The 23,089-nt window shown below is 47.2% G+C and overlaps 1 protein-coding gene across 1 annotated transcript in view; it reads right to left on the reverse strand.

The window, feature by feature from the left end:
• Positions 1 to 2,223: 2,223 nt before the first annotated feature.
• Cfap99 (cilia and flagella associated protein 99) overlaps positions 2,224 to 23,089 on the reverse strand; it is a 35,455-nt gene continuing 14,589 nt past the window's right edge. The window contains exons 9-16 of the mRNA XM_060365491.1: positions 21,569 to 21,640; positions 21,252 to 21,340; positions 17,987 to 18,191; positions 9,820 to 9,961; positions 9,449 to 9,600; positions 7,763 to 7,968; positions 5,243 to 5,399; positions 2,224 to 5,098 (exon numbers count right to left, since the gene is read on the reverse strand). Of these exons, the coding sequence (XP_060221474.1) occupies positions 4,988 to 5,098; positions 5,243 to 5,399; positions 7,763 to 7,968; positions 9,449 to 9,600; positions 9,820 to 9,961; positions 17,987 to 18,191; positions 21,252 to 21,340; positions 21,569 to 21,640 (1,134 nt within the window). The 3' untranslated portion in view covers positions 2,224 to 4,987. The remainder of the gene's footprint in view (positions 5,099 to 5,242; positions 5,400 to 7,762; positions 7,969 to 9,448; positions 9,601 to 9,819; positions 9,962 to 17,986; positions 18,192 to 21,251; positions 21,341 to 21,568; positions 21,641 to 23,089) is intronic.

Genomic DNA, 23,089 nt, shown 5'->3' on the forward strand with positions numbered 1-23,089 from the left:
GGTCAGCCTCAGGAGAAAGTGTCCAAACAAGGAATGGACACTTGGGGGACTAGTTTTATGAATGTAGACTATCCAGCAATCTGGGAGGCATAGGTAGGTGGATTACTGTGAGTTCAAAGCCAGCCTGGTCTGCAAAGTTAGTCCAGGGCAGCCAAGGCTACACAGAGTTTAAAAAAAAAAAAGGGGGGGGGGTGTAATCTGAAGGTTTTTAGCAAGGCAGAGGGCATGGGAGAGAAGGGCAAGGCCTGCCAGAGCCACGTGCTTGAATGGTCTACTCTCCCTTTATGCCCCAAAGTACAGCTTGCTTTAATTGGACAGTTACGGATTTGGTCTTTTCTCCTCATGATTATCGGGGTTACAGGCAGGCAACTGAAATGCTAAATTAGATTCTACATGTAGAAATGCAGTTCACAATGTCTAAGGAAATGTCAGTTTATAATCCTGCCATACATGTCTCATCAAAATCCTAGTTAAATTGACCAAATTTACAAATACAATAAGATTAGTAATTTTCTTCTAGTCTAAAGAAGAGGATATTTGGAAGGTTTTTTTTTGGGGGGGGGTTGTTTTTGTTTTTCAAAACAGGGTTTGTTTCTCTTCTTAGCCCTAACTGTCCTGAAACTTGCTCTGCAGAACAGGCTGGTGGCTCAGAGATCCACCTGCCTCTTACTCTCAAGTGCTGTTATTGGAGGCATGTGCTACCACACCTAATGTGGGTTTTAAATTTGTAGTCTTTTTGGTGTTTTGAGATAGGGTTTGTTAAATAGAACAGACTGGTCTTTAACCTGAGAATCTCTTTGGAATATTTGAAATCTTAGGCATTTATTTTACTTTTTTGAGGCAGGATCTCACTATGTAGTTTGGAACTTGATTTGTAGATCATTCTAACCTCAAACTTCACACAGTAATCTGCCTGTCATTGCCTCCCAAGTGCTGGGATTAAAGGCGTGCGCCACCACTGCCTATCTTGGGTAAATTTAATATGCTGAAGAGGTAGTAGTGAAAATGAACCACAACTACATTCATGCTCAAAAAAGCCTCAAGTTTTTTTCTGAACATCATTTTGACAATGAACTTGCTCCCTCACAAATAGTGCTTCCTTCTGGTTTTTGTGGTTTTTTTAAAATATATTTTTTAAAATTTATTTAACTTTATTCTATGTGCATTAGTGTGAAGGTGTCAGATCCTTTGGAATGGGCATTACAGACAGTTGTGAACTGCCATGTGGGTGCTGGGAATTGAACCCAGGTCTATTTGGAAGAGCAGACAGTGCTCTTAACCACTGAGCCATCTTTCCAGCCCCCTGTGTTTTTGTTTTGAGACAGGGTTTCTCTTTGGAGTCTTGGCTGTCCTGGACTTGCTTTGAAGACCAGGGTAGCCCTAAACTCACATCGATCTGCCTGTCTATGCTTCCCTGAGAACTGGGATTACAGGTGTTCTGAATCACATCCCTTTTGTTTTGTTTTCAATGTTTTCTCCCCTCTTTCTGGTTTTAAACATTAAAGCAGAGTCGGGCACAGTGGCGCATGCCTGTAATCCCAGCACTCAGGGAGGCAGACGCAGGTATATCTCAGTGAGTTCCAGGCCAGCCTGGTCTACAAAGTGAGTCCAGGACAACCAAGGCTACACAGAGAAAGCCTGTCTTAAAAAAAAATAAAATAAAACATCAACTCGAAGAGCAAAACTGGCATATCAGTGCTCGCATAGGTTCACACATGGGAACCAGCTAAATATGGTTTCCTATGCCTCACACCAGCTGCTGAGTGACCTAACTACCTCTGCCCGGTTAAGAAGACTCTGCCTACATATAGAAGACTCTTCTATATGTGTTTGAATGCTTGGCCCACAGGGAGTGGCACTATGAGGAAGTGCAGTCTTGTTGGAGGAAGTGTGTCGTGTGTCACTGCGGGGGAGGGTTAGGGTTGCCCAGTGTGGCACAGTCTTGGCTGCCTGTGGATCCCGATGTACAACTCTCAGCTCCTTCTCCAGCACCACGTCTACCTACACACTGCCATGCTTCCCACCATGACAATACTGGACTAAACCTCTGAAACTTTAAGCCAGCCCCAATGAATGTTTTCCTTATAAGAGTTGCCATGGTCCTGGTGTCTCTCCCAACAATAAAACCAAGAGACAAACGTGAAGGCCCTGACTGGAAGGTATATCATTTAGCTTTTACTTTTGAACAAACATCTCAACTCTCCATCCCTTAAACAGAATGTCTTTATTTGTTTTAAGTCATGAATTTACAAAAAAGGCAAGGTTCTTGCTCTGTCTGTCCCCACTGCTGCAATCTATTGGTTGTAGGATGATCTAGGATAGACTCTCAGGGACAGCTGGAGCTCCTTCTCATGTTGTCATTTCAGTAGGCACTCCCATCATGTTCACATGAGAAAGCAAACAGGACCTCAAGACCACTTGATGGCTGACTTCTAAACTGGCACACTGCCACTTCACTTTTGGATGGTATTGGCCAAAGAAAGTTATGAGGCCAGGTATGTATCAGAAGATGTTCAGGGGATAAACTATCTCTGTGTATTTTTTTTCTCTTAATGGGGGTAGGTGTGGCAGGCGAGGTTACATGTGCCATGGAGTATGTGTAGACATCATAGGATAACTTTGTAGTATTGGTTCTCTCCTTTCACCTTAACTTGGGTTCCAGAGATTGATCTCAGGTTGTCAGTTTGTACAGCAAGAACCTTAGCCCACTGAGCCAGTCTGCCTGCCTGCCAGCTACCTCTTTTTTGTTTGTTTTTTTTTTTTTTTTTTTTGTGTGTGTGTGTGTGTGTGTGTGTGTGTGTGGTTTTTCTCCACGTAGTCCTAGCTGTCCTGGAACTCCCTCTGGAGACCAGGCTGGCCTTGAATTCACAGAGATTTGCCTGCCTCCGCCTCCTGAGTGCTTGGATTAAGGGCACCTGCCGCCAACGCCCTGCACTCTACCGCTCTGAAAGCAGGTAGTGCTACGTAGGCAGACTGCTTTCAAAGGTACTACGTTGCCCATGGGGGTCTCTACTCTGGATTCCGTTTCCTGCCTCTACCTCCCAAGTGCTGAAATCACATGAGTAAATTACCAGGCACAGCAAAACCAGAGGTAAGAAGCTGCAAGACAACGGATATTGGTATGTTACCATCTGGCCGTAGTTCTACAACACACAGCATCCACTTCCACAACGTCGAGACATAGTCTCAAGCCCGCTGTCTGGCTCGGGTTGTCTGGAGCAAACACTCCCAATGCTCTTGAGTGGTCCCTGAGCAGCGGCTCAGTCCAGAAAGGCAAGGCAAGGAAAGGGGGCCTTGCCGACTGCCAACCAAGCACCGCTGCTGGTGCCACCCAGTTTGTCGGGTAGCCAGAGGCTAATCTTACAGTGAAAGGTAACTCCCCATGGCCTTGCCGCAGTGTCTGCTTCCATGCACACTGGCTCCTCTGAAGGAGCTGGACCAGCAAGAGCAGGTTCGACCTAGAACGACGACAACGGTAACCTCCCTCTTGTTGAAATGATAACTGTTAGTAGCCTGGAGACAGAGCATCCATGTCCAACACATCCTAGATCTACCCTGCCTTTGTCTTGCTTGAAATCACCCCCCTTTGAAATGAGTTTGAATCACACAAAACCCGTAAGAAATGTGATTTTTTTTTTTTGAGACAGGGTTTCTCTGTTGCCTTGGGCATCCTGGACTCACTTTGTAGACCAGGCTGGCCTCAAACTCACAGAGATCCATCTGCCTCTGCCTCCCGTGCTGAGATTAAAGGCCTGCACCATGCCTGGCTTTTTTTGTTTGTTTTGATACAGGGTTTCTTTGTGTAGCCTTGGCTGTCCTGGCCTTAACTCACAGAGATCTACCTGCCTCTGCTTCCCAGAGGGCTGGGGTTAAAGGTGTAAGCAGAAATGTGATTCTTATTTAAATCAAATTGAATCTGCCCCCAACTCTAAATCAACAGGGAGATGGGGATTCTTTTCTCCCCGGAGCCCCCATCTGGAGCCCCCGTCTAGGGTTGTACAAGAGCCTTGGAATTCTGTTCTACATCACTGGGGTAGGACTCTGAAACTTGAATCTCTTCCTGTCAGTGCCGAGGGACTTTCTTGGTCTGAAGTACCCCACGATGGAGCCTTACCACATTAAGGCACTATCTTCTCTGCAAGCCTAAGAAGGATGGCCAGGGGGTGGTGTTTCTCTCCTGAACATCTACCCATCAGTAGTTTCTCCTTGCTTTAGTCCCTCCCCAAGACTTGCCACCATCTTCTTCCTGTGAACCAAACAACACAATACAGCTTTATTCTTTAGGCTGAACTTCACCAGTGGTCATTCGTCCCACACATATTGTTATGAAAGTTCAGTTTTCCCCAGGACAAGGCAGCGTGAAGGCCAGAAACTTAGAACACGTCTGATCTGCCGTGCTACTTGCCGTGCTACTTGTTGAACAGCTGTCCCCAGGAGCTCCAATTCTTCTGGATTCAGTCTCTTGATGCTGGAGAGAGGGTCCTGAAAGGCACCTCCAGGTAGCTTAAGCCAGAGTCAACTCTTTGAGGACAGAGGACCTCAGCGGCACAGGAGAGGAGTGGGGTCTAGTTGCTTCGTGATGATCCACTGGGGCCTCTTTCATAGCCGATGCGCAAGAATCTGACCTCATTTGCAACCCCACACTTCTGTGGGGTTCCCAGGCAGATCCACTGGCTCCGCGTCAAGGAGGCACCCAGTCGTCCACCTGGGCGCTCAGACAATAGGGAAGGGCCGGGTTTAGCGTTTAAAAACATGGGTAGCCGGTTGCAGTCCGGAGGAAAAGTAGATGGTTGTTTAGCGTTTCTCCTGCGCCACCACATCTCGTCTTTTCCGGGGCAACCATGAAAAAAGGGGGGGAAGCAAGCTGGAGCTGGGGAGTCTGGGCTGAACTCATGGCAGGGGTGCAGGAAGAGAGATGCATTCCGAGGGGCAGGGGCGGGGCCCAAGTGGGCGGCTGCACGCGGTGTTGGCGTGGCGCCCCCCGAGTTCAAGCAGTCTTCAGGTGTTGGGTTGGCCGGCAGGTGCCGCCTGCCTCTTGCCTTGCCCGCAGTCTGCGCTCGCGACTCTGGTCCAGCTCCAGCCAGTGCTGCATCTCGTCCTGTAGGCGGTAGATTGGGCGGTCAGACAAGAGGGCACCGAGTCCTCCACCTAGGCCCCCAGACATCAACTTTCCCACGCCCTCACAGCGCCCACCCAACCACTCGGACCCGAAAGGTTGCCCTTGCTTCCCTCTCAAGCTCACCCGCTGCTGGGGACGCACAGCCCGGGGTGGTGACACTTGTGCTCTCTGCCTACGGCGCTCAGCCGCCCTCTCCTCCATTCTGCGCCGCAGCTCAAGCACACGCTCATCCTGAGAGGGTGTCCCCAGACTTGCGGCCTGGGCCTTCTTTTCCTCCCACCTGGGCAGAGACAGCACTAGCTTAGAAGTGGGCTGGGTGATACCCAGGAGGGTTTTCGTGGGTCCTGCCAGTACCTTTTTTTTTTTTTTTTTAACCCAGAGACAGGGTTTCTCTGTGTGTAACCTTGGCTGTCTTGGACTTGCTTTATAGACCAGGCTGGCCTCAAACTCACAGTGATCTGCCTGCCTCTGCCTCCCTGAGTGCTGAGATTAAAGGTGTTCGCTACCACGACAGGCTCCTTTTAATCTTTTAATGTTTTTTTTTTTTAAAGTTGCATTCTAACTAAGTATAGAATTGGTGTGAAAATGGAAAAACTCCTTTTGCCTCACACCCCCGTTGTTCTCTCATGCGCCTTGGCCCTGACAGCTGCTTTTCTGTACATTCCCTTCCTAATATGGGCTACCTTTCATGTCCAGCTGCAGGTCTTGCAGGCTGACGCTTTGATTAAAGTGGATGTCACAGCCTGGGGCATGAACACATGCTCTCCTTGCTTTTCAGCAATTGCCCAACTGCTTCTGACCCTGTTTCCCTACAAAAGTTCTCCCACTTTAAATCTCTGTAGTGGGGGCTGGCTGTACAAATGGGTAGGGATCCAAGACTTTTGTTAGCCAGAGTTGACTCTTGACAGGCACTCCAACACCGACTAGTTCTTTGGGCTCTGCCATGGTGAGGCCAGCAGCCGGGAAGTGGTGGCTTTCCTGAGACATGTGTCCTTGTGGAATTGTTTTGGCCGGCTAGTCCTGTCTGAGTGGGCTGTGGTGGCATCGCTTCCTTTGAATTGGAGTTAGGGCAGCAGTTGCTTGAGGGACCAAGAGTGATGTATTCTCTTCCCCTGGCAATGAGTTAGGGTCCTTCCTCTGGCCACGGAGGGAGCACAGTGCGCTCTGCTCCCCTGGAGCAATTGCGACCATGGGATCAACATGGCTGACGTTGGACACTGGCCTAACAATGTTTTCAAACAAATAAAAGGTGTGTGTGTAGGTACACATAACTATGTGATACAAGAGTGGTTTAAAAAGAAAAGATAACAGACAGTATGTTAAAACCAGTCTTGGGAAACTTGGAGAAGTGCGAATGTAGACGGGTATTTGGTATTGAGAATTTTTAGTTACTTTTGCTAGTTATGCCATGATGCTGTGGTTTATGTAGGGCAACCTCTTTTATTTTTAGAAAATACACACTACAGTGCTCAAGAGTGAAGTATATGGTACCTGCAGCCATTTCTATGGTTACCTATTTCTAAATGTTTTTGAAGGAACCATCTCTGTCTTTGAGAAACAGCTGTCTAGCTAGGTGAAGCACATACTGCACAAAGGTTGTGGCTGAGATGCTGATGCATCGCATAGTATAGAGGAATGTTAACTCAGAACATGGCTGCTCTGCCAAGAGATCACATCCAAAGACCTAGGTCTGTGTGATCCGACTGGAACACAGACATGCCTTTAATCCCAGGAGGAAGAGGCAAGCAGATCTCTCCCCGGTATAGGGCAAGTTTCAAGTAAAGAAAAAGCTTAGGTCCAGGCGTGGTGGTATATGTCTTTAATCCCAAACAGTGAAAGTAAAGTTAGTTTGTAGAACTCAGGTTTGAAAGTCATGTCTAATTGAGTGGCAGAATAAGTGATGAATCAGAGAAAGATTTGACAGAATAGGATATGCCCCACTCTCATGAGAAGTGAGAGGAAAGGGACGCTAATTAAGGGAGAAGCATGGAGAATGAGTTAGGGAGAGAAGAGGCAGTTTTACTGGGAGGGTTTTACAGACAGAGGCTGAAGAGAAAACAAGCTAGACACAGGTGAAGACAGAACAAGCCAGAGAATAAGAAGGAGCCAGAAGATTAGAACAGATTGCTGGAGTTTGAGGCCAAGCAATTCAGAGGCCAAGAGGAAAGCCAGATTGAATAAATCAGCTGGAAGAGGAGGGTAAGCCAAAACGGCTGAATTGAACCAACCAGTAAGGGCTCAGAAAGAATAGGAAAGGGTGAGCTTATTCAGCAGTAAGTCTCAGAGGCTGAAAACATTCTAGGTCGAGATTAGGTTGTATGGAGGCTAGAGGCTTCCAGGGCTAGACCTAGGTTAGCAGACAGAGGCCACAAGCTTCAGAGACAACAGGTGAATTACAGTTACATCAGGTGAATAAAAGTTACTTCTACAGCATAGGTTGTGTGTCACAGGCATTAAAGCCATTGCCACAGAACTGATTAATCCTCCCATAAGATAAAAGTGGTCAGAATTACTGTAAAGGATTGTCTGGCAGGGGCTGGTGGTTGTGGCCGGGGTACCCACGCAGGAAGGTGTAGAGCAGGCTTGCTGTTCCGTTGCTCCTTCCACACGTGGAATCGCCCTCCCCGGGACCATGGTACCCACCTCAAGGCTGCAGTTCTACCCATGGCTGCGCGGCACAGTGAGATCTGCTCCACTGTGTTCTGTAGCTTTTTATTCCGGGCTCGCTTGTTCTGGATAATCTGATCCCGCTTCTCCTCCTGGTCTCGTTTCTGGGTCTCTTTGAGCAGACCCAGCCGTTCTCTAAGCTCCACAACAGACATCTCGCCTTCCAGACCGTATCCCGGAATCTTCCAAGTAACAGGAGAGAACTCAGGCTGGCGGCTGTACAAGCCAGTCGCCCCTCCACCAAGAAGACCTTGCCTCTGCTTCAGTCTTCCTGTGTAGGCCCCTCAGCGGCTTCAGCCCACAGCCCCACAGTAGGGCTGGACTTCTCAGATGGAGACATCTCGCCCCTTGGGTCTACGTGAGACCCAGCAGTCAGCTGCCAAAACCTCCCAGACCTGCCCCCTCGCTCCCGTGAGCCTGGTTCTTCTCTGCTTTCTCCCCCAGGCTGCTGCCTTTCACCTACTCACTTAGCCCTCGGCTTTCTCTGGCTCTGGACTTGTGTACACTTGGGTGCCCCCTACTCCCCTTCCCATCTTGGGTCTGGAGAGTCCAGGGACCTCACCCCTCAACATGCAGCTCCCCAAATGGCTCCCTCCATGCAGTTTAGCTCTTTCCTCCAAATAAAAACATTCCATCCTCCAGGTAAGAGGGAGGCTCCTACAACTCAGGAAGCAAAGGAAACTTACAAGGCTCGGGAAGCTTAGGAAATTACAGGATTCACAAAGCCTCGGAGCCCATCGTTGTATAACAGTGACAGTTGCTGGAGAGATAAAACTCTCGGGCAAGTGTTGTATAGCAATTTCATCCAAAGGAAGCCAATCAGTCCAGGAGGTATACGTGGGGTAAGGCTCAGGAGACTCAAGGTCCTCTCCCTGCTTTATAAAACAAGTAAACAACTACTGGAGAGGAGACTGACCAGTATAGCTGTCAGAGAAGATTCTAGGCCTGTCACGTTGCCTGCAAATTGTGCAGAGAGTTATTGGGATACAGCTTTCATGAGCTGTCATCTGTGTTGAGGTAAGCTTTTCAGCGACACAATTGCTTCTGAGCTATCCTGGAGCCTGTATAACCCCTTGCCATACTGTTATTAGGAGCCCCAATAAAAATCCATTGGTTCACCAGGTTGGGATTCAGTGTCAGCTGTGACCTTGGTCTGGCAGGGGTTCCCTTTCTGTGGTAAGGAGATGTGTGTTGCATTTCCCCAGGAAAAAGGCTCTCACACAAGAGCAGGCTGAGCTGCCCGCAGATTGTTCAGGGAGCTCCTGAGGTACAGTTTTTTCTGGTTGTCCCTTGCACTGGTAAGCTTATCTTTGAGTCCTCTATGCCTCCAAAATTAACCCTCCCCCATGCTCCTCTATGTAGCCTCAATAAACTCACTGGGCCACTGGTTTAGAGTATGGTGGAATTTGTCTCTTTGGTCTGTGGTTGGTACCATGTCAAGGTTAGTGGAAAGATCATAGGAGAAACTCATTGTCTGTCTTGTAGTACATACTGTAAGCTGAATTCACCCACAGCTGAATCCAATCACCACACTTGGTACCCAGGTAACTAGGGGATTGTGGGTAGGATAAGACCCACCTTTGGCCTTGATGGGAATTCTGTACATGCTTTTTACACAGGGAGGTGCCCTGAAGTTGAAGCCTCCAAGGGCCACAGTTTTACCTGGGTAAGGTCCACTAGCTTCTCTTTGCGCATGGGCTGTGTCTCCATCGCACGCAGCTGGGCGATGAGCTCACAGCGCTGCTTCTGCTCCTCTTTGGCTGCCTCCGTGCTACGATGTCGCAATGCCCGGCTCTCCTCTATCACCTCCTGAACTTGAGAACAAAGTGGGGTGCTGATGAGGACAGTGGATGATCTGGCAGACATTGGACAGGGGCTGTATCTCCCAGGAGTGTCTTCTTCAGTGCCCCTGTTCAGTCCTAGCCCACCCTCCCAGGGGCACCACCCCTCCATGACCAAAGTAGGTTGTTCGGTAATTGAGAGGGACACAAGGGAATGGGGCAGGCCTCATGATGCCTGACTCCCTGCAGTACCTATCTGCTGCCGGCCTTTCACAAGCTTCATCTGGGCCACCTTGACATTCTTCTGGGTCTCTATGACCTGCTCCACCAGCTCTTTCACAAACTTCTCCTGTTGCTGGCGCTGCTCAGCACACTGCAGCATTAGCTCAGCTGTCTGCTCAGAGGACCCAAAACAGTGAGAACTGGATTGGGCTGGGTCCTCCATTTAATCCTGTCCTAACCTACATCAGAAGTTTGGGGGACACCCAGACAGCCCTGCCCTGAGGTCATCCCAGAGCCACTAGCTCCTGGAGGGTCCAGTCCCTTTGAAGCTGGGCCTCTTGGAGAAGTTCCACCTCATGTCCTTCTTCCTTCTTTCCAGGGTTGTTCTGAGGCTGTTTCCAGTATTTTGTTGTAGCAGCTCTAGAGCCTGATAGAGATGCTCAATGTGGGGGAACCTAGGAGGGAGGTCTGGTAAGAAGCACATGGGTTTGATCTCCAGAACCAAAAGAAGTGGTGTGTGTGTTGGGGGGGGTTGTTTTCTTTTGAGACAAAGTCTCATGTAGACTAGATTGGCCTGGAGCTTGCCTTGGTCCTTCAAAGGATGACCCTGAACTCCTGAGCTTCCTAGTTCTACACAGGAGTGCTGGAATTATAGGCATGTCCCACCACTGCCTAGCTGGACATCCATTTATTCATTATTTATTATATAATATTATGCCTGCAGGCCAGAAGAGGGCACCATATTTCATTATAGATGGTTATGAACCACTATGTGATTGCTGGGACTTGAACATGGGACCTTTGGAAGAACAGCCAGTGTTCTTAACCTCTGAGCCATCTCTCCAGCCCTGAACATTTATTTTTTTATCCTGAAAATTGAAACTTAGGGTTTTCTCATGCCCTCTCATTGATTTATGTACCCTCTGCCTCACTTTTGAAATACCATATTAAGTTGTAGAAATGCTTATGTAGAAGTATGAGGTTTAAGAAAGTGGCTTTCTAGCATCGACATAGTGGCACACACCTTTAATCCCCATACTCAGGAGACAGAAGCAGGTAGATCTCTAAATTCAAGGCCAGACTGGTCTACAGAGTGAGATTCAGAACAGCCAGGACTACACAGAGAAATCTCATCTCAAAAACAAAAACAAAAAACACCAAACCTAACAACAACAAAACCAAAACATACAAAAAGAAAGTGGCTATCAGAATATATAGAGTCATTTTGTTAATTTTGAGACATGGTCTCACTGTGTGCCTTGGTTGGCCTCAAACTCTGCCTCAGCCTCTCAAGTGCTGAGTGACATGCATGTATCAGCTATATGCCTGTCTCAAGTAAGCAAGCAAGAAAAAACAAAAAAAAGATGCCTGTTTCTGCATTTCGGGCCTTTTCCCAAAACACTGTTACAAGGATACCAGGCCTGGCTACATCATCTGGAACCAAAAGATAAGAGAGCCAGGCCATTGGCTGAGAGCTTCATGCTGGGAGTAAGAAAAAGCCAGCTTATGGGCAGGCAGCAATTCTTAGCACAGAGAATCTGAAAGACAATACAGCTCCATGGAAAAGGCACCAACTTGGGAACAAGCCATGCAAATAAGAACTTACAGGTTGCTTTTGCTAAGTTCTCTGACTTCACAGGGGCCTGATGGGGAACTAAAAGCAGGAAAAGCCATGGCAACTTCGCCTTCATTTGTGTCTGTCTTCTTTACCCTCTAATTCTGGATCCCATTCTTGCTCCAGTTGGTATCTAGACACATTAATCTTTTAAGGCTGTTAATTGGCCTCAAACCTCCAATGATAGAAATATGAACAGCAATGGCTTTTGGATTTCCAGGGACATCATAATTAACAACCTTCCAACTATCAGCTTTTTTTTTTTGTTTGTTTTTAGTTTATTTTTTCATGTGCATGGGTGTTTTGCCAGCATGTAAACCACAGGCATGCAATGCCCAACAAAGGCAGAAAAGGTTGTCAGATCCCATGGGACCAGAGTTACAGGTGGTTGTAATCTACTATGTGGTCCTAGAAATGAAACATGGGTCCACTGGAAGAGCAGCCAGTGTTCTTAACCACTGAGCCATCTCTCCAGAACCAGCTACCATCTTTTACAACGTGTAGACCACTGGCACAGCAACCTAGAAGTTTCTCATTGTTCTAAACCTCAGATCAACTCCATCTTGCTTACATTCACCTTAGATTCCAGAACAACAGGTCTGATGTCTAAATAGTTTGTTGCAGCTCTCCAAGTCAGGCCTGCCCTGGCCTGGGACTCTAATTTAAACAGATACATAGATTTCCCAACATCTGGGCCTCCCTAAGATTCAGTTTCATTTAACTTTTTTCTTTTAAGAAAAAGGATTGGTTCGTTTGTTTTGTTTCCGTTGGTATGCCACTTCCTCAGTTGTGCCGGACACAGTGAACAGCAGGGCAAGGGCGAAAAGAGAGGGGGTCACCATCAGTGACATCAGCACACTCTCAGGGGTCATCAAAGAAAAGGGACTGAGTGAAGGAAGAAGTGAGGGTGGCAGGTGGGCACAGGGGTTTGGTGAGACATATTTCTGTGCCAGATCCACAGAAAGACTGAAATCCCCAGGGAAGTGAGTGGCAGAGCAGCCAGCTGGCTGAGTCTAGGGTCAGACACCTGGCTGTCTCCTCTGGGGGAAGTCTCTGCCTGGTTTTGTCCAGGGGCAAGAGGCAGTGAACGCATCCTTGGTCCAGCTCTTGGGTTCAGCCACAGATCTCCTCCCCACAGCAGAACATCCAAATAAGGACTGGTCTTCAAGATGGCACCGAGCAGGAGCTCTGACTTAGCCTGCATGGGAGAACTTCCAAACTAACAGAGCTGGGCGTGCAGCTCAGTGAGAAAGTCCTTGTCTGGCATGTGGGAGGCTTAATTCCCTACACTGAAGGAAAAAAAAAGAACAAAACCAACAACACAGAACATGCTAGATGGCCTTTGTGTGATTGGAGCCAAGTGGAAAAGCCTGGCAAAAGCTGCCAAACTACGTCAGACTGAATAAAGACTGGTAAAAATGTTCCAAAAAATGGTCCCTATGGCAACCAGCATGTGAAATGTTTCTCACTAGTGGATTTAGTGTTGAGACTGGTACAGCTACCCTGCATTGGTCCTGCTGTGGTGAGGAATTAAACAGTGAGCTTTATTCAGTATAGCTTATTGCATGGTTTATCAAATTATTTTAAAAGGGGGATAAATTTAGTTAAGAAAATATAACCAGGATCAAGCTAGTGTTAGAACTAAATTAAAAATACCACCGTTGCTGGGGATATAGCTTAGTGCAGAGCACGTACCTATCATGCTCAGGGGCCCAGATTCAAATACCAGTATGGACAAATCTATCCATCCACTCACATTAAAAACTAACATTAAAAAAAAATCATTGTTTTCAGGCTGTGGTGACAGCCTCCCAGTATCTGGGAGGCAGAGGCAGGTGGATCTCTGAGTTTGAGTTGAGGTCTATGGATCCAGTTCTAGGATGGCCAAGGCTACACAGAGAAACCCTGTCTCCAAAGACAAACAAACAAACAAAGACCATTGCTACACCCATGATTTTTAAATGCATCTTTCCCACACTTGTTGACAGAGTTCCTACAATATATTGGTCACTGTGGATGAAAGTAGAGATAGAATTCAATATTGGCCCCATGGTAAGGCATAGGGGCTTCTTAGAGAATAGTGAGGTCATATTTTAAAGTCAGTGTCTCCCTGTGTCACCCAGGCTGCCCTCAAAGTCCCAACCTTCTTGCCTCGGCCTTCTGTGAGATAAGATTGTAGGTATGCATTGCTACACCTAGCTAATAACTGTATTAAGCACAGAAATCCAAGGGAGGCACAAGCATCTTATCTCTCAATATAAAAGAGGCTTCTGGGAGCTGGAGAGATGGCTCAGGGGTTAAGAACACTTGGCTACTCTTCCAGAGGACCCATGTTTCATTTCTAGTACCACATGGCAGCTCACAATTGTCTGTAACTTCAGTTCCAGGGGATCTGACACCCTCACACAGACAGACACGTAGGTAAAACACCAAAGCACATAAAATAAAAATAAATAAATAATCAAAAAGAAAAAAAAGCTGGACAGTGGTGGCTCAGGCCTGTAATCCCAGCACTTGGTGAAGCAGAGGGAAGTGGAGCTCCGTGAGTTCGAGGACAGCCTGGTCTACAAAGCAAGTCCAGGACAGCCAGAGCTACACAGAGATGCTGGGACTGTATAAAAGCATCACTACACTTGTGCACAAGAAAAACTAAACTCAGTTTTATTTCCAAATATTCAGTATCATCTAATGTGACTATCATTAGGCAAACATTTCAGCTATAGGAATGAAGGTATGTGTTGGGCATGCTCAGAACTAACAGCAAGACCCCTGGGCATGCATAGTTTGGCCAGCAGAGCATTCACACACAGACACTGAAGGACACAGGTCTGGGACTGGGATGCCAGCCTCTTGTGGCCTGACCATGAAGGTAGTTGTGTTGGCAGTCTCCTCCTTGGGTTCTACCTGTGGCTGCTTACTGACAAAACTTTTGGGTGTCAGGAGGGACCTTGTTAGATTGTAACCAGGCCTGGAGAGGCTGTGAGAGCTTCCTCTCTATGGCCAGGAAGACACAGAGGCAGCAGCCACTTCTGACTCAGCGAAGGAAGAGCTAAATAGAAATTTTAGCATGGAAAAACAAATTCTCAGTAGTGTTTCCAATTTGTACTTGGTGGTTCTGTTTTGGGAGGTTTTGGAGTATTTAAGACTGTGGCCTGGGTAGCAGAGAAGTGAGTCGCTGCCGGCAAGCCCTGAAGATGATAGCCAACTGGTCTGGCCCAAGCTTTCTGCTCCCCCAGCTAAGCTCATGCTGCTATGGATGGGGCTGGTGTGTACTGTATGTAGCCTCTGAACCGGGAGCCAGAACAAATCCTTCCTCCATTAAGACCCTCCCGTCAGGTATTTGGTCACAGCAATTAAAGTAGTAATGAACACCGCTGAATTCAATAGCAGAGTGGAGGGGCTGAGGAAAATGGAAAACAGGGGTTTGTTCAGTTTGAGCCACAGAGAGCAAATAGAATGAAAAACTTGCATAGAGCTATAACAAAAGACCTAACATTTGTGTCATTGGAGTCCCAGGAGAGAATAAGCAGGACAGATTTAAGAGAAAGTGGCTAAGATTGCTCAAACATGCCAAGAGAAATCATAATCTGAAAACCAAGACAAAGAAAGTATCTTTGTGTCCAGAGGAGGACTGATGCTTGGCCTATGGCAAAAGAGCTGAATGACCCCAGAACCCACAGGAAGTTGAATAAGTTTTTCAAGTATTAAAAAAAAAAAAAAAAAGTCAGCCCAGTTGTACCCAGGAAAACAAAATTAAAACTTTGATATCAGCCAAGTGCAGTGGTGCATGCCTTTAAGCCCAGCACTTGGGAGGCAGAGGCAGGCAGATCTCTGTGGGTTCGAGGCCAGCCTGGTCTACAGAGTGAGTCCAGGATAGCCAAGGTGACACAGAAAAACCCTGTCTTGAATAATCAAATAATAAACAAAATAAAAAAATAAAGGTGGAGAGCCCATAAAATGGCATTGTATCTTTTTTTGTTTTGTTTTTGTTTTTCCAGATGGGGTTTTTCTGTGTAGTCTTGGCTGTCCTGGACTCACTCTGTAGACCAGGCTGGCCACAAAATCATAGCCATCCACCTGCCTCTGCCTATCTGAGGGCTGGGATTACAGGCGCACGCCACCGCACCCGCCAACTTTGGCATTTGTATCTTAAGCATAGCTACCTAAGTTTGATTTGGGAGACTATATAAAGGTTTATGGAGAGAATGGACTCTACAAACTCGTCTTCTGACCTTCACATGCATGCTGGGGCACATGCCCTTGCTCAAAATAACTATAGAGAAGTGAAAATTTAAAAAAAAAAGTGATTGAGGAAAGATACTCAACATTGACCTCTGATCTCCACATACATATATACACACAGGCAGCTGCACACACAGGCACATAAACTCATATTAACAAGTACATACATCACACACACACACACAGTAAGTCACCAAATACTGCAGAAAGCTCCACCAAAATAATTATGTTATTTTTTGGGGGGCACATACTAATTAATAGATAGATTAGAAAACTAGATTAAAAACACAAAGCCGGGGGTAGTGGCACTTACCTGTAATCCCAGCACTCAGGGAGGCAGAGGCAGGTGGATCTCTGAGAGTTTGAGGCCAGCCTGGTCTACAAAGTGAGTCCAGGACAGCCAGAGCTACACAGAGAAACCCTGTTCCAAAAAACCAAAAAAGAATATACAAGAAAATCAATCTAAATACGCAATAGGAAAGCTAAAAGGCAAATATGCCTCATGCAAATATTAACTGAAGGAAAGATGGACTTACTATCAGGTAAAGTAGATGATAGACCAAAGAAAATTACCAGTGACAAAGATACAACATGACAGAGGCTGGAGAGATGGCTCAGAGTGAAGAGCACTGACCTCTTTCAGAGGTCCTGAGTTCAATTCCCAGCTACCACATGGTGGCTCAGAACCATCTATAATGAGATCTGGTGCCCTCTTTTGTTGTGCAGGTATACATGCAGGCAGAACACTGTATAAACACATAATAAATATATCTTTTTTTAAAAAAGGATACATGACATAGTACTAAAAGACTCAACTCTGCAGAAAATATAGAAGCTCCCAATGTGCATGTACCAAGGAAAGAGCTGCAGAGTATGTGAAGCAAAACCAAAATAGAATAGAAAGAAGAAAAGGAGAATTTCAGTTATATTTGTAGACTTCAAGGACCCTCAACAATCAATGCATTGACCAACTAGACAGAAAATAAGCAAATAAACAGAACTATTTTAGTGTTACTCAGCAAGAAGGCATGGACTTTGTAGAACCCACCAAGACCCCACATTCTTCTTGAGTGCCCACCATATAGAGAACACACAACAAGACAACATCACAGATAAAAACAAACAAACAAAAACAATAGCTCAACAAAGGGCATGGTGCCAAGAAGCCTGGCAGTGCCAGCACTCAGGAGGTGAAGCGGATCACAGGTTTGAGGCCAGCTTGGCTTACATGGCAAGATGCTGATTCAAAACAAACAAACAAACAAACAAAAAAAAACAAGCAAATGAGCAAATCACAGCAAGATACAAACAAGAGACACAGTATATTCACTGACCACAGCAGATTCCAACTAGAAAGTGTTAATGGATTATGGGGACATCTACAAATGCTGGGAAATCAGAAAACACACTTGTGAAAAAAAAAATCATGGGGCAAAGAGGAACTCTCAGGGGAAATGGGGAAAAATATACGCCGACCTTCTATTTGAAATGGAATACAACATGTCAGGACTTGGGGTACACAGATAAAGCAACGAACAAGAGAAAAGGTCAAATACTAAGTCTTTATGGCGGAAAAGCAGGGCTGTCTCATGAGCAACCTTTGTTCCCATCTCAAGAACTGGAAAAACATTGTAGTGACAGTCCCAGAATTTTGGTTTCTTTAAAAAAACACAAGAAATATTACAAGAATATGGTTTCATTTTAATCCCAGGCCTGGGGATATGGGGCTGCTTCAGACTGCCTGCAGCAGCTGACTATCATTTGCCTCGTGCCCTAGCAGAGGCGTGGTTTTGCCAGCTGCAGATAGCTTCTGTGACTGTGTGACATTTGGATTTCTGGGAACTTTTCAGAGGGTACGTAAACGCTAGAGCCCCAATACGTGGGGTTGGTGATCGGTGGTCGTTCAGGGGGGTTGGTTGTGGTTTGTTAGCAGTCGTGCTCAAAGAAAAACAAAAGGAAAGAAATTCAGTGATCTGTATCTCTCTCCTCTCTATCCTATGTCCCCTTCATGCCCTAATCTCAGTGGGACACATCCAAGGAGAGACAAAGCTGAAACCATTGACCTTGGGTAGCCCCTTGACGTGAGCAGAAGTACCCTTCAGCCCAGTTAACTCGAAACTCTTATGGACCCCTGGCTGTTGAGGTAGGGCTATAGAAACCACATTTCCCTGTAGGTCTTGGTAGGAGATGACCTGGGGTCATCAGCAGCCTGCTGCTGCCAGGCTGTAGCCAGCCATAGCTACAGCCATAGCATAGGCACATGATTTCTCTGTTGGCCATAGCTCGTGACTCTCAGAAGTCACAATATAGCCCTGGCCACTCCTACACAGTGTATATCACCTCTTCCTTCTTCTGGTCAGCCTTCTGCTTGTTTTCCTGCATGAGGTTATGACGGGCCAAGATGGCCTCCTCATGGCTCAGCTTCCCCTGCAGCCTCCGGCACTCGCTTGCAGCCAGCTGTTCCTCCAGGTCCTTTGCCTGCATCTTCTTCTGCCACTCCAGGAACTCAGAGAAGTCCCCAGCCCCGTCCACAAGCTTATCAACTCTGGGGAAGAGAGACAGAGGTGCAGCTAGGTTTCCTCATGTGGTCAGGACCACTAGGAGGCCATAGGTCCTCTCAGGCATGGACTGCCTCAAAGAACATTCAGCCATACCACTCACTCCCAACCACTACCTACCTGCTTACATCTGTCTGTCTCTCCTGTGTACCTACTCACCCACCAGTCACCTCCTTAACCTCCCCTCCACCCACTTCTCTGTCTATTCTTTCTCTGTCCCTGTCTGTCCACTTACCAACCCTGTCCACACATGCTTGTTCCTGTACTCATCTCTCCAGTCAGCCACCTGAGCTCCCTCCTAACAGCCCAACTTGTAGACATGAAAGGAAACTCATGGGTAGGGCCCAAGGAGCAAGTGACCCTGAGGGTGGTCAAGGGGAGGGGACCAGGGGTTGCCAAGTCTTTTCCTGCCCTGGTCTGCTCCTCACTCACAGAGCTGGGATTTGTGGCCACGAGCCTGCTTGCCTTTCTTCTACCATAGCAGGACCAGAGTCTGCTCAGGACACTGTGAAATACATTTGGTTTTCATCCCCATTTCTTGCCACATAACTGGATACCTAAAATACTTGAGAATATCACAGTGTCTTTTTCTATGAAAATAAGGTAAGTGAGGATTATTGGTCTCTGGGCACCTTCAGCAATGGGGACTGGTCACCAGAAAGACCAAGGCAGGAGCAGAGTTTGGAAATTTCAGCTTCACCATCACATTGCTGGAGGGAAGCTGGACAGGAAGGGAGAGGATTTCACATGTCAGGGATTTCTTTAATCATCCACGTGTCAAGTTTTCATACAACACACAGGTCAGGGTTCACATGAGTTTCTGGACAATCAGAGAAGGTGCAAGATCCTGGAGGCTGATGATCTGAATGGGGTGTGGGGCTGAGACCCAACTCTTCCTCTCTGTCCTGTGCATTTTGTTTTGTTTTGTTTTGAGACAGGACTTCTCTGTGTAACCTTGGCTGTCCTGAACTCGCTTTGTAGACCAGGCTAGCCTTGAACTCACAGAAATCTGCCTGCCTCTGCTTCCCCAAGTGCTGGGGTTACAGGTATGTGCCACTGTGCTTGGCTCTTAGTCACACTTTTTACAATGAATTGGTATATGAAAATAAGCCTGTCCCCAAGTTCCCTGAGCTTCTGTATCCAGTTTAATCAAGTGGAGAAGGAATACAAGAGAGAGGGTTTAGCTTTTAAGAGCACTTGCTGTCCTATCAGAAGGAGTGAAGTTCACATGCCAGCAATCACAAAGGGCAGGTCACACTTATTAACTCTAGCTCCAAGGAATCTGATGCCCTCTTCTGGCCTCCTCAAGCATCTGCACACACATGCCCATACACTCACAGAGATGCACACATAAATGACAAAAAATAAAAGTAAGTCCTAAAAAAACAACAAAGGGGTCCTGAAACCCCAAACTGTATATGGTTGCTCAGAAACACAGTGAAAACCACCTAGGGATGTTGATTACTGTTTGGGTGCTTGCCTAGCATGTGCAAAGCCCTGGATTTGATTCTCAGTATTTCAAGAACAAAATAAAACAACAACAATAATAAAACTATGTGAGGATTCCAATCAGCATCTTGGGGCGGACAGTCTTGAGGACAGAGCCCTTGCCCTGTGGCATTTAATATTGCCTCAGGTAGAAGGTGCCACAGCAGAATCGAATTAGAAGCTACGCAGCTATTTCCATGGCTGAAGCATGCTTGCTGGCTGCTGAAGCGAAATCTTACATCCTGGCTTGAGAAAGGGTGTTGCTGATGGAAGGCATGGGATAAACAGTAGGATTGGGTTGTGCATTCACTTACTCTGGGAGATTTGGAGTTCTCTGTTCTGTATGAATGAGGATGGACCAAGGGAGAGCCACTTGGTAGTCTAGAACTGCTGCCTGTGGACTATACCAGCATGCTTTCTGACTCCCAGATCCCGTGGAGAGGCTTGGTGTTAGTAGTGAGGCATGGCCCAGGTAGGCAAAGGAATGAACTGATGTGTTTCAGAAGTTCAATACTGTTTTACTATCAGGAGAGGCTCAGAACAAGAAATAGTGCTGTCCTATTCCAGTAACACCTCACCCTGGAGGGGAGGGGCTGTGTGAGCCGAGCCACTCCTACTTTTAGAACTGACCTAACAGAAAGCTCTGAGAGACTTTTGTGAGTGAACCGAAGAACAGTTCTAACAGGGCAACTGTTACAGGCAACACTGTCTGGGTTGCATATCTTTTTCCTGTAGAGGATTAATGTTCAAAGATGCAGCATGGACCATGGAGCTGTCAGATATAGATTTGATCCTTGGCTGCTAACTGGACACCCCTAGGTAGCCTTGGGTAGGGTGGGTCACCAGAAAGACCAAGACAAAACCAGGATCAGAGTGCTGGGGTCTGGGGGGACAGGCAGAGAACTGACAGTTAAGCTGATTCCCCTTGACGAACATTGTAATCAGCTACATCTACCTCCGAGGTCTCCACAAAATGGAAATGCCAAGATTCATGTGAGCTCTTGGACAGCTCATCAGCTAAAAGGTCTTAGAGGGCGGTGCACCTTGGTAAGTAGGGAGGCACCACTGGCTTTTCTATAGGCTCTATGCATCTCTCTGTCAGTATCAGTCATAACACCTTTTACAATAAACTGGCAAACGTCCATAAGCCTGATCCTGAGTGAACTCTCCATCTCTCGTCTCGGCCTTCAGAGAGCTAAGACTAATAGGTGAATCATCAGCCATGGATGGTAGCGGTGTGCACCTTTAATCCCAGCAGAGGCAGGTGCATCTCTGAGTTCCTGGCCCAGCGTGGTCTACACAGTGAGTGCCAGGACAGCAAGGGATATACAGAGAGACCTTGTCTGGAAAAAAAAAAACAAACCAAACCAACCAATCAACCAACCAAACAAACAAACAGTGAACCACCATGCCCTGCCCTGGCCTTGCTTGCATTTTCCTTAACATCGTCAGAGCCTCCTCTCTCCTCTTTGTTGGGCTGCCTGATGCCAAGTTCTTACTCTGGGCTTTTCTCTTGAGGGTGGAAGGGAAAGAATTATATAATTCCATCTGCCCCTCACCTCTCCAGCTCCTTCTCCACCTGCCGCTGGTACAAGGCCCCTTCTCGAAGGATGGTGGCTGTGTTCAGCTTGACTGGGACATTGTTAGGCTGTGGCAGAGGGGAGGAATGGATAGTAGGTGTCTCAGAAGCAAGCGTCCTGCTATCAGCTATCAAGCCCTTCCAACTCGTCTCCTGACTTAGACACTTCTCTCTGCTTCAAGGGTGAAGCTGCCTATGGGACCCCTGGGCCCTGCAGCTCCCCCTCTCAGAGCCCACTCAGGGTAAGGCAGCCGAGGAAGTCCCAAGAAGAGGCCTGATAGGCTAGGAGGCCCTCACCTTGTAGAAGGTCAACTTTGGAGTCCTGCGTATGCGGGGGGCAGATTGATGTTGCTGCTTCTTCTTGGAGTCCTGCAAATCAGGCAGAGGCAGTCTGGCATCTGGGCCTGCCCAGCACTCCTGGAAAGGTCACCCACTCTCCTCTGTCCCCACTCTAGCTGACCATCCACCTGTGCCTACTGTGGCCCCTCAGGACGACATTCTCTCTTCCATTGCTCTGTAAGCCCTGCTGGGGTGCTGGACCTCCTGAGCAGTAACAAAAGCAAAGCGTCTGCTAGACCTAGGGGCAGCAGTCCCTAGATGGTTGGCTAGCTTCCTCAGGATTCAGTATCCTTCTCTTTGGTTATCCCCCAGGGCTGAATTCTCACTGGCCGTATTCCCTTTTCTTGGGCTGAATGCCTGCCCCATGTCTCCTGCTGTCCTTTGAGGAAAGTTGGGGAGACCTTACACAGGTCCCAGCATGGAGGAACAGTCTGTAAAGGCAGCCATCACAACACCAAGCATGCTGCCAACTGGGGTACATAGCCCTGGACTACCAGCTGATAGAGCCTGCGCCAACTAGGTGCCCCAGACGGCCCTGCTCCTGAGTGAGCTTCTCTGAGGACAGAACTTCTTCGTATTGGCCCCTAGTTGTATTGGCCCCTAGTCACCCTTGTCTCTTCTTTATTTGTTTGATTGTGGGGGTTTTTTGTTTTTGTTTTTAAAGATTTATTTATTTATTCTGTATACAGAGTTCTGCCTGCATGTACACCTGCATGACAGAAGAGGACACCAGATCTCATTATGGATGAGTTGTGGTTGCTGGGAATTGAACCCAGGACCTTCAGAAGAGCAGTCAGTGCTCTTAATCTCTGAGCCATCTCTCCAGCCCAGTGTGTTTAATTGTTAATGGTTATTCAAAACAAGGTTTCTCTGTGTAGTTCTGGCTGTCCTGGAACTTGCTCTGTAGACCAGGTTGGCCTTGAACGCACAGAGATCCGCCTGCCTCTGCCTCCCAAGTGCTGGGATTAAAGATGTGTGCCACCACTTCCCTTTTTAAGACGGGTGTAGTGGGAGTTTTGGTGTCTTTAAAAACTCATATGTTATGTAAGCATGGTTTTGTTTTAATCCCAGGTGGCGCTGTCCACAGCAGCAGACTATTTGCCTTGTGCAGGCTCGGAGAGGAGCATGACCTTTCCCAGCTGCACATAGTTTAATTCTGAGGAGTCTGGAGAGGGAATAAATGCCAGAGCCTGGAGAGAGAAGGGGGCCTCTGAGAAAAGAAAGAATGCTGGTGCTCCCCCTGCTGCTCCTGGTTGCTGTTGTTACAGTATGATGAGAAGTTGGAGATATCCTGAAGGAAAGATTGCTCCAAGGGACCCAATGACCCTAATCAACAAGAAGTAGCTAAAGAGAACTGCACCCCTTCTCTCCACTAGCCTTCTTCCTCTCCTACCTGGTGTTGGGGTGGAGCAGGGAGAAAGAGATAGAAGAAACCCCAATAAAGTAAAATAGATTTTAAGAACGGTGCCAGCAACAGGG

Source organism: Meriones unguiculatus, chromosome 12 (genome assembly GCF_030254825.1).
Source record: "Meriones unguiculatus strain TT.TT164.6M chromosome 12, Bangor_MerUng_6.1, whole genome shotgun sequence".
In the NCBI taxonomy this organism is placed as follows: domain Eukaryota; kingdom Metazoa; phylum Chordata; class Mammalia; order Rodentia; family Muridae; genus Meriones; species Meriones unguiculatus.